At 46.7% G+C, this 11,529-nt stretch overlaps 1 protein-coding gene across 1 annotated transcript in view; it reads right to left on the bottom strand.

The window, feature by feature from the left end:
• Positions 1–1,603: 1,603 nt before the first annotated feature.
• The window catches only part of HK2 (hexokinase 2), a 62,671-nt gene continuing 52,745 nt past the window's right edge, over positions 1,604–11,529 (bottom strand). The window contains exons 13-18 of the mRNA XM_049651789.1: positions 11,072–11,167; positions 10,518–10,617; positions 10,237–10,420; positions 8,828–8,983; positions 7,357–7,590; positions 1,604–4,755 (exon numbers count right to left, since the gene is read on the bottom strand). Of these exons, the coding sequence (XP_049507746.1) occupies positions 4,611–4,755; positions 7,357–7,590; positions 8,828–8,983; positions 10,237–10,420; positions 10,518–10,617; positions 11,072–11,167 (915 nt within the window). The 3' untranslated portion in view covers positions 1,604–4,610. The remainder of the gene's footprint in view (positions 4,756–7,356; positions 7,591–8,827; positions 8,984–10,236; positions 10,421–10,517; positions 10,618–11,071; positions 11,168–11,529) is intronic.

Here is an 11,529-nt window from a genome sequence, read left to right as displayed (position 1 = left end):
CAAGGGACTCTGGTAAATCAGCAAGGAAAAAAAAAAACCCTGGTTAAAAAATCAGCAGAGAATGAACAGGCAGTTAACTGAAAAAGACCATAAAATGCTAAGAAAGATATAAAGAGATGCTCACCCTTATCGTAGAGAAATGTAAATTAAAACAACCTTACAATCTCACTTTACATTCAGCACATTAATAAAAATTAGGAAGCTGGATAATGCCAAGGGTTGCGGGAGATTCGCTCTTGGGGGATTGGAAGCTGAGGCAGCCTTTCAGGAGAGGAGCCTGGCAATATGGGATCAGATTAAGCAAATGCACCACCTGTGATCCCGCTAGCCTGCTCCTGCGGATGTGCCCAAAGAGATCATCCAAAGATGATTGAGGGGACATGTGTAAAGATGATCCCCGCAGTGATGATTGTGCTGCCAGAGAGGGGTCGAGCCACACGCCCAGCACTGGGAGCCTGGGTGGGAAAACGGTGCATGCGCACATGGGAGGTGGTGCAGTAACTGTAAGTAATGGATTAGCTGTATGCACAGCAGCATCTATGGGTCTTTAAAAGCGTGATGCCTAGTGGAAAGCAAAAAAAGACTTATAACCAACATTTTTAAATTAAAAAGCATGCTCACAAAGCAATAGATGCTTCATAAAGACACACAAGTAAGGTGCACATCAACACAATAACACGATCGCTGGTCATGAGTGGAGAATGGGAAAGAGACATGAGGATAAAGGGGACTAAGTAGATTTTTTAAAAAGCTAAGTCCTTGCAAAGCCTAGAAAATAAATGTGCTGAACTGAGGAGGAGTATGAGTAATTTAGCCTTCTGCACCTGGGGCCTACAGAAAACAAAACAGCAAAGAAAGAAAAAAGAAAAAAGGTGCAATGGGCTTGACAGAAGCTGGAAAAGCTATTTCCCAGCTTCAAGCGACTTGGGTGCAGACTGTCCATTGTTTGAAGGAAATGGTTTTCCCGGGCGGCTGAAAGGGACCCTCTGGAGGAGAGGCAGGAGCTGGGCAGAGAAGCAGCGTGAGCATGGGGGTGGGGACTGCTGAGGTCTCCAAGTGGAGGTGCCCAAATCCCAGAGGGGTGGAGGGCCAGCTGAGGGGGTGCTACAGCTGCTACCACAGAGGTGGAGGCCTCATTTGTGTCCACTGTCCAGCGAGGCAGAGGGGACATTCAGGGTAACACATTAATCCTGTTGTAGATAATAATTTCCTAACAAAAACAGGATCATAATATATTGTTGTGTAACACACTTGCATCATGCAACGGCATGTTGTCAACATTTTCTATGATATTAAATACCCTTCTACAACACTGTCATGGTTTTATGGGGTCCATGCAAGTTACTTATTGCTCAGGTCCAGGCCCCACCCTCCACGGGTCACAGTCTCCCTTTCCAGCTGGCTCCTTGCCGGGTTCAGCCAATGGAGACACTGCAAAAAAGTAGAAGATGGGAGGGAGAAGCCAGGGTATTTCTAACTGACTTCCTCCCTAGTCTGTGGTTCCAGCTCCTGTACCGCCGCCCCCCCCCCCGCCCCGCACCCCTCCCCCCAGCTTTTGGACTTGGTCCAGCCAGTGGGATGGAAATGGATCTTTTGGACATTGCTAATCTCTGGGTTGCTTCTCCATACTCTGGCTCCTCAGCTCTTTCATCACCTGTATAACCAACTGGAATAGATTGTCTTCCTGACCAGACCCTCACACAGGGTGGGCAGACCCACTGTATGGAGTGAACGTTTTTTTTATTATAAATCACACAGTAGCCAATACCCTCGAAGTGAAATCTTGGTCTCTAACTATCCATTTCCTCTGCACAAATTTCTAGAAAATTACACAAAACATGCTTTTGTTGTATATTGCCTGTTTCCCCCTAAATGGTTGTACCAGTTAGCGCTTGCAACAAGAGTGTATGGGATGCTTCCATAATTTCACTGTCAATCAGGGAGGGCCATGTCAGTGGATGTCAGCAGGGTCTTGTGAGGAATGGATTGCCCAAGTCTGTATTTTGTTTATTGGAGAGAGAGGAAAGGTAAGGAGAGAATAGACGCGCATGTTTTTTAGATGTTCACGTAAGTAAGGGCTTTATATCCTGAATGTGAATCACATGCCTACAGAGACCAGCCACAGGCCCCTGAAGGCTCTGCTAATATCTCGGCCAAACTCCCTAAACAGTATTCTGCTGCACCAGTCATGGTTCTTCACCGATGCTTGAAAGTTACAGGCTCAAAAACGGCCTAGGAAAGGTCATCTATCTTCCAGTTCCATTGGAACAGAGTTTCTGAGAAGAGAAATATCTGGGGTCAAGACCAAGTCTTGGCCACATGCCTGTCAAGCAAGCACATACAGTCAAAATCAAGATACTCATTAATTACTCACACCAGTTAGAACATCCTCATATGCTCAAAAGATGAGTACATTCTTCAAAATTCTCAGGAATCACACACTGAATATTTTGAAAAATGTTAAAATTTATTAATAGTTAACATCACATAGTTAATTCAACTAGTTCCTTATTATACATGACAACATCTTTACTAGACTGAGTGCTCAATAATTTGAGATTCAACACATCCCGGTCAAAGATTGAGATTCACCATATTTACATCAGGCAAAGCAGCATCAGCAAGGAACTGTCACCTAACTGTGGGAACACAAACATTCAAAATGCATATTCCAGCATTCCTTTTTGGAAACCAACAACACATGTGTAATAGCCACACACACAGCACTACCTTTAAAAAAGGTGCAATTTCATACACAGTGCCTAATTTTCAAGTTTAAAAGTTAAAAATCATCTCTACTTCTTGGGCATTCTTTAGTGATATACAAACTTAAACATTGTTCTCAGTACAAGTGTGAGAGATGTGCAAAAACTGGGTGCTACTGAGTCGTGTCTTTCCTTCCTTGTTTTCATCCTTGATTCCTACTCAATAGTGTTATGGGGCCATTCCCTCTTTACCATGTAGTTGCAGTGTGTGTGGGTGCATATTTTAGGGAAGAAATGGGCTTTTGGACTCAGAATTAACTGCACTCCTGAAAAGTAAGAGTATACAAGATTTTATGCCACCCCACTCCCCCCAACCGTACCAACAGTTTGAAATAAATACTGTGTATAAAAACAGCTCAGCCTAGAGAAGCCCTTGGACGATGCTTCTCATAAAACATTTATGAAACAAACCGATTTTGCTAGGAGGGCACAAATCCACCAAAAGTGTTGTCCCTGAGGTTTTCTTTGTTTGATTGTTTCATTGTTCAGTTTTGGTTTGCTATTAACAGATTTTTTTTTTTTTTAATGTTTTTGGTGGCTTCCTTTATCTTCTTGGAGAGCTTAAAAAATACTACTGACTGCCCTAAGAATGATAATTCCTAAGCAGTGAGTCTGTCTGAAATGATTCCTGTTTCCTTTGGTTAAAAGCCTGGGTAATATTGCCCCAGGAAGGTGTAGACAGAGCAGCCAGTCGCTATGGTTTTTTTCAGTCCATAGACCCAGCTTCCCTCACTGTTCCCTGCCTTCCACGTTTCTGAGTCTGCAAGTTAAAAAGGAGCCGGGAAGGAGCTACTTGGCCATTCACTCACCTTGAAGAGGCTTCCCTTCTCTTCCCGCAGGCGAATGAGGTATTTCTAGTAACCTGTCAGCATCTTAACCTTCCATCCTGAAATTACGCTCATCTACTACAGAGGCCAAGTCTGAAGACACCCTGTGTATTTATACACATAACAAATTGACATATAAATACATTACATACAGCCCATCGTTACATACAGTGTCAAGATAAAGGAGTAGATGTACTTCATGAAGTAAATAAATTTCAAACATAAATTAAAATGAAAGTAGGGTTGTTTCCACTTCTGCAGGAAAAATTTTAAAAACAGACCAAAAAAGTCTCCCCATCCCCCCAAAGGTCCATTGCTCATGGATGACTCAGGAACCCACAAGGAGATATGACAAGCCCACTTGCAGGATGTGTCAACTCATGGCTTTGATTTTGCTTGCTCAGATTCGGGATGCTTTAATTCCAGGAAGAGCATCGCTGGAACCCATCAGGCTTGAAAAGTGAGGTTAAAGAGGGGCCGTCACATGGCTATCCATGGATTTCCCTCCATCACTGCCTCTTCTCCCACCCCGCCACTTCTGCCTGTGGAGGATCAGGCTCAAGTTATTGGAGATCCCCACAGATCTCAGAGCAGAAACGACATCCACCTCCATACTGGGGAATGCTCTTTACCTAGAAATGTCACGTTCAGGGTCCATGGTGAAGCAACCGTATCTTTTCATTAGTGTCCCCATTCTGTGAGATTATACAGGGACATGGAATTTGGCCAGGGGGATTACTAAAGGTTAAAATTTGCCTTCTTAAGTTTTCAGAGAACCAAAGGAAGAGTTGTGACAAGTATGAACAAGTCCTTACTTCAAAACCTATTTATCTCAGGAGGGCTAAGTCTTGGGCGCTGAACTCTGCAGTGAGTACACATAGAGACAACACCCAGTCCGACGGGTCTTCCTCTGCCAAAGAAAACCCAAGGGGTCTGTCTCTGACACAGGGGATGACATCTTATAATTTAAAGGAGGGAAGAGAGGGAACTCCAGGAAGTCCCTTCCAATTTCAGGACTCTATCGCTGTCCAGCCTCACGGATGCGGCAGGCCACAGCAGTGATGAGAGCTGCCCCCTTCCCGCTGCCATCCTCTGACTCCAGGAAGGACACATCACATTTCGGAGCCAGGTCTTTCACCGTCTCATGCATGACTTTGGCAAAGCTGTAAACGTGGGGAGGAAGACACAGGAAAAAAAAACTTCCTTAGCCATGATTGATTTGTGTCCTCAGAGATGAGACCCTAAGAAGTTATGCTGGAAACCCAAGAATCATTAAGATGACCAAGAGGACGACAGCTACCATGTATTAAACACTCTGTATCGTGTATCTGAAAACCAAGGCTTGTGAAGGCTGGCAACATGCCCAAATTCTATGTCATAGCAGGCAAGTGGGGAGCAGAGATCCTTGTAAGACAATCATCGGAGATTCTGGAAGCTGTGTTCTTGAAAGTAATCAGGGGCGCCTGGGTGGCTCAGTCGGTTAAGCATCCGACTTCGGCTCAGGTCATGATTTCGCGGTTCGTGAGCTCAAGCCCCGCATCGGGCTCCGTGCTGACAGCTCAGAGCCTGGAGCCTGCTTTGGATTCTGTGTGTGTGTCTCTCTCTCTCTGCCCCTCCCCCGCTCACATACTGTCTCTCTCCCTCCTTCAAAAAATAAACATTAAAAAGATTTTATATGCTAATTTGGATGTAAATTTTTTTTTTTTTTAAATTTTTTTTTTCAACGTTTTTAATTTATTTTTGGGACAGAGAGAGACAGAGCATGAACGGGGGAGGGGCAGAGAGAGAGGGAGACACAGAATCGGAAACAGGCTCCAGGCTCCGAGCCATCAGCCCAGAGCCCGACGCGGGGCTCGAACTCACGGACCGCGAGATCGTGACCTGGCTGAAGTCCGACGCTCAACCGACTGCGCCACCCAGGCGCCCCTGGATGTAAATTTTTAAAAATAAAAAATTAAATTAAAAAACAATAAATAAAAATAAATTTAAATTTTAAAAAAAGTAATCAGTGGAAGAGAAGTTCAACAGTCATAGGCATCACAAGTATACCCTGCAGAAGGTCATATCTTGTCCCTAGATTCTGGAAGATAAAGCCCCATGCACTTGAAACTTCATTTTCCAGGGGTATGGACTCACATCAGATCCACATCTAATCCAAAATGCCACTAAAGATAAAAGGAGCAGGTTCATGGGTGGCTGTAGGCCCATTACGGTGATCACAGAGCCTTTCAATATGGGACTAGAGAAAGAGATGGTCACCATGTACCCCAACATAGCAGGGTCAGGAAGGCCTCCTCATCTATGAAGCAAGCCTCAGTGCCAGTGGCTTGGCTTCTGTCCCCCTCCCAACTCTCCTCTGGGACCAAGATTCCTACTCTTCAGTGACATTGACCATCAAGACAAGGGACTTGCGACTTCTCAAGTTTCCCTCTTTTAACTATCTGTGTAAACTCTGGGCAAGTCTCTCAACTCCTCGAGAAACAGTCATGCTGCGAGCAGGCAACATTTCAATAGAGGAGTCTCTCTTTCCTCACTCTGCCTCACCTACTGCCCAGACCAGGGTAACAGCTCTGTTCTTTTAACTTCGAGCTGAAAAGCTTGTAGGGGGGAGGGGCGGGGGGAAGGGATTGGGGTACTTCCTAAATTAAAAATGATTCATTCAAAACAAATGCAAATGAGTGAAGAAGGGAGAGGAACAATGGCTGATGAGAGAAGAAGAGAGATGGAAAAACAGGAAAAAGTGTAGAAAGAAAAGAAAATTCAGTGCTTCCACATTGGGGAAGTTTGAAGGACACGCTTTATAAAAAGGGCCAGACAGGGGAGGCTGGGTAGCTCAGTCAGTTGAACATCCAGACTCTTGATTTCAGCTCAGGTCGTGATCCCAGGGTCCTGAGATCGAGCCCTGCCAAGAGCTCTGCACTGAGTGCGGAGCCTGTTTTGAGATTCTCTCTCTCTCCTTCTGCCCCTCCCCCATGCTATGCTTGTGCACACTCTCTCTCTCTCTAAAAAAAAAAAAAAAAAAATTTAAGGGCAAGACAGTAGATCCACTTTCAGCTTTGTGGCAACTACTCTGCCATTGTAGAGTGAAAGCAGCCAGAGACAACATATACATGAGTGGGCATGGCTCATGTTTACAAAAACAGTCATGGCTATAATCTACCAGCCCCCACACCAAACTGCAGAAAATATCTCGCTCCAGAGTTCCCCTACATTTCCTAGAATGTTCACAGGAGCAGTGTTTGTAACAGACAAAATCTAGAAATAACCCAATATCCATTAGCAGAACAGTAAACTATAGTATACTCATTCAAAGGTATGCTATGCAGCCCTGAAAATTAATGAACTGCAATTGCATTCTTCCATGTGGATGCGTCTCAAAGCTATAAATGCTGTGTGCAGAAAGCCAGTCACAAAAGAGGAGATGCCATAGGACTCCCCTTATGGCAGGCTCAAAATTAAGTAAAACGGAACCATAGCGATGCATACACAGATAAGCAGGGAAAGGAAGCAAGGGACTAAGTCACCAGAGTACCTTCCCTGGCAGGGGACAGGGGCGTAGCGCCTGAGTCTTCCAAGCTGGGTGGTAAAACACAGACCTACTTCTGGTTCTTAACCTTTAAAGTAAAGCATATATATTATAGACACTCATTTGGAATGTCAGGTGCTTTGCTATAAACTAAGAAGAGAAAGGAAGGAAGGAAAAGCAAGGAAAGAACAGATGGAGAAAGAAAGCTGGACAAGGAGAGTGGAGGTCAGGCACTCACTGAGGATGTAGCTTGTAGAGGGTCCCATCCACGCCTACTGTCACTTTGAGGGTGTCCAGCCCACGGTTTTCTCGTATTTTGTCCACCACGGCGGCCATGCCCGCACCACAGAGCTGGGCCGCCCGCCGTGCCACCACCGTGCACACCTCTTTGACGATGATGCTGTCGTCACAGGTGCTCTCGAGCCCCAGGTGGTGCAGGATGGCGCGGACCTGCAGCAGGGCTAGGCAGTCACTGGGGGGGTGGGGGGGAGGGGACAGACGGAGTGGTCAGTCACATACACCAGGGGCTGGTGGCCCACCCACCACTCCAGGGGACTGGTCACGTAGGAGCTCCCTGAGAGGTGGATCCTGTTCTTGAACTCAGTTCAGGAACCCATGCTCATCCCACTGGACCACACGGAGCCCACCTGAGTGTGACGGGAACGTAAAGAAACGAGCTCCTATTCCAGTTTGCCCAGGCGAGGCAGGGCACTGCTACCATACAACTGGCACTCAAGAAAAAAGGAAATTCACCATCTATGTATTCCACTCATTTGGAAAGAATAAAGACAGTGACAATGCTTGTAGTTGGCATTTTCAGCTTTCTTATCCATTTTCTTATTGCTGTCCACAGGTCAGCAGGACAAGCATCACCTGCCAGCAGAGACCCTGTTCTGTCTCTGCTCCCCCACCCGGGGTGGTCTGATAACTACTCGCGGCTCAGGAAACAAATGTAAATACAATGGTAAAAAAATAAATATTATATAAAGGGAGCTGTTTTAGAACCCTGGAATCAGCTTCCTGCACACAGACAGACATGCACACTAGAACATATTCTTTCTATTCACTGGTGCAGATGTCCTGGAGCCCCACTCATGCCAGTCATCCAGTTCCTGTTTTCCCATACACCTGACAGTAATGCATAGCATTAATTATTAAAGGGCTCCAAAATTCACTATGGTAATTTGGAACGGTCTTTGCTCCCATTAGACTGGAGGAGGGGGTTTTTGCTTTAATGAGCCACCACATGGCCTGATTTCTTCTGCATTGCCATTGCCTGGCATGCCAATCTTCACTCGATCCTGGCTGCCTTATTACCACAGCAGCAGTTAAGAAGCACCCTCCCGCCAGGTGCAAGCACTTTAATAGGCTAGTTTCCTTTGTGCATTCCAGTTTATATCCTATGAGCAGGTATCTTTCTACCTTTGATAGTTGATCTAAAACCCACCCACATTACTTTGCATGGGGGGTGAGGGGGTGCCTTGTGCCAGCTCAGCAGAATTTTTCATGAGAATGTTATATATTTGCCCTTAAAATGCCAACTATCCATAACTTTAAATAAACACTATAGACAACAAATGTGTTTGCTACTAAACTGACCTTTATGTAAGCCGTGCCCCGACCTTACTTGAGCTACGGAAATCCTTCAGCTTGTCTGTTCATGAGAAGGAGGATACGGTCCCACCCTTCCTCGGGCCCTAAATTCTCACCTCTCAATCTGAGACAGGAACTTAGTTTCAAAGATTCCTCTTGTCTTGAGTCGTTCTGAGATGCGGCCACGGAAGAGCAGCCCACGCTTGGTGAAATCGATGAGGATGTTACGGACAATCTCGCCCAAATACATGCCACTGATCATTTTCTCAAACCTGCAATGCAGATAATGTGCATGGAGGTTAAGCAGGAAGGTGAGATGCCCAGCACATTAGAAAGTAGAGGGCATGCAGGTTCCCCCTGGTGGGAAAGGAAGTGCTATTTGATTCACTTGGGCAGGATTCCTGGTATCTGCATACATTGACCCACAGCCTTCGGCAAAACTGACTACAGTGCCTGAGGCCCATGGGGTTCCCTGGGATCATCTCCATCTTCTGGGCTCATCTCCCTTCTGGTGCTTACTCCCAATTCCAAGAAGGAAAACACACTCAAACCCCATCTCCAAGAAAATGGCAGGATGCTGAGTCTTAATCCTTAACTTCATCAGACATTCAGCATGTTTTCTCTCCAAACTAATCATTATCACTTTACTTGAGTGCCAACTGGAGAAGCCCGGTCTTGGCCACCAGAACTGATGTGACAGCTCGGTGGCTTGAGGGCCTTTTGGCCCTCAATAGTGCCTTTAAAAAAGCTGAGGCCCCCAGTTGCAACCAAGACCCCCATCCCCACTCCATCTTGTCCCACCCTTTCTTTCATTAATGACACTTATCTGGCCCCTAGAGGCATTTTCGTCTGTGACTTGTACTCTTGACCAAAGTATATTCTGCAGAACTATGGTCCCTGATTAATCCAATTAGGAAACACTACACACAACATCTCCCCAATAGGAAGTGTGCTCGCAGCTCAGAGCACCTCCCCATCATGCTTTGTGAGGCTAGGGCTGGCCCTTGTCCAGTCCTGACTATAGAGGATGCTACATAATGAATGGATGAGGAGGAGGAAGAGACTCCTGTTTGCTTCCTGTTCCTCTCTGTTACACCAGCTTCTTTACCCTACTATCAGCAGATGACTCAACTGTCTTTCCTCACAGTCCCAGACCTAGGTTTTAACACCATCCCTTCCTGTTCTCACAGGCAGTGGTAGGAAGGCTGCCTCTGACATTTCCTAGCTCTGTGTTCCTCAGTGTCCCCTTTACATCTTTTCATCCTTCTAAAACCTGTGTCACCAGTTCCCTTTAAGAAATGCTCCTCAAAACACAACTCTTGTTTTCCCAACTGGATTTTGAAGGTGTCATAGTCCAAGCGGTGGTACTTCCCAGATGTTATTTGAAAACCCTTGCCAAGGAAATTTCTTCTATTGATGTCTCAGAAACAGGTGTCCTGGGACTTGCTGTTGCAGAGGATCTGACCACTTGCTACAGTGCAGTTGGGGTACATGTACCAGGACTCGCAGGCACTGGGGTAACTACCTCTGTTTGCCAGGGTTGAGAGAAAGCTCATCCACAGCCACATCAAATTCCGTGCGGAAGTCGTCCAGGCACCCGTTGTCCCCGAAGGCCCCCCACTCCATGTTGACACACATCCGGCCCTCCTCCCCTTCCACCAGCTCCACGTTCCGCATCTCCTCCATGTAGCAGGCGTTGCTGCCCGTGCCTGCCAATCACAAACGCGTCAGGGCCTCACTCTGCACCGTCCCCACACCCGTCTGAGGCCATGGGTCACAGCGCAGGAAGGACTGCTGGGGCTTTACCAACAATGAGGCCGATTTCACAGTGAGGGTCTTCATAGCCACAGGTCATCATCGTCCCAACTGTGTCATTCACCACGGCGACCACATCCAGGTCAAACTCCTAAGAGGGCAAAAGCAGATCCCCAGTCCACCAAAGAACCACAACATGTTCTTTCAGACCCTTGCAAGGGAGACTGATATGTATAGAAAGTGTATTTGATACAGCCTGGCTCATTCTCACTTTTTGTTCAAATGTCACCTCCTCAGAGACCTTTCCCGGTTGTGCTATTTAGGAGTGCCCTTCTCCAGCCCACTCACTCTGTCCTCACCTGACTTCATGTCTCTTCACAGCTCTAAGGCACCTGACATTAGCTCACGGGTTTGTTTATAGTACCAGAGTTTGTTGTGGTCATTCCTGAATCCCCAGTGCCAAGAGCAGGGCTCGACACGCAGCGGACACTCGGTCACCACCGAAGGACCACGCTAATTCTCCCCCTAACCCACGCAACCACACCCAACACTTCCCCACTTTCCGAACACGGGTCATTCTGGGCCTCGTGGCACGCCTCTCCCACCTCTCGCCGGTGAATGGCTTCCTTCAGCAGGGTGACCACATCCTCTCCCTCGCAGCCCGATGCCTTGAAGCCTTTAGTCCACTTGAGGAGGATGCTCTAAAAGTCACATAAGAGCACAGATGAGGACAGCAGAGGAGGGTTCCTGTGTCATTCCCGGGGCCCGGCTATGCCTCTCGTTCTCAACCTCACCAGGTAGTACAGATTCCCTTTAATGACCAATCATCCCTCCCACAAATGATTGCATACCCCCTATGCGTGTGTTCCATTGTTTAATCCTCACAGCAAACTGGTGACATAGTTATCATTATTGTGCCCATTTTCTAGGTAACTGTGGCTCTGGAGTAACTTGCCCAAGGCCTGAAGCTTAGGGGAGAGGAGCGGGACTCACCCCCAGGCCAGCTGACTCCATGGGCCCCTAAGTACCACATCACTGTCCCTGCAGGGAGCTAAGTTCTATA

This window comes from Panthera uncia (assembly GCF_023721935.1).
Source record: "Panthera uncia isolate 11264 chromosome A3 unlocalized genomic scaffold, Puncia_PCG_1.0 HiC_scaffold_11, whole genome shotgun sequence".
Taxonomy (NCBI): Eukaryota; Metazoa; Chordata; class Mammalia; order Carnivora; family Felidae; genus Panthera; species Panthera uncia.
Note: the sequence above shows the minus strand (reverse complement) of the source record. Positions and strands in the feature narration are given on the sequence as shown.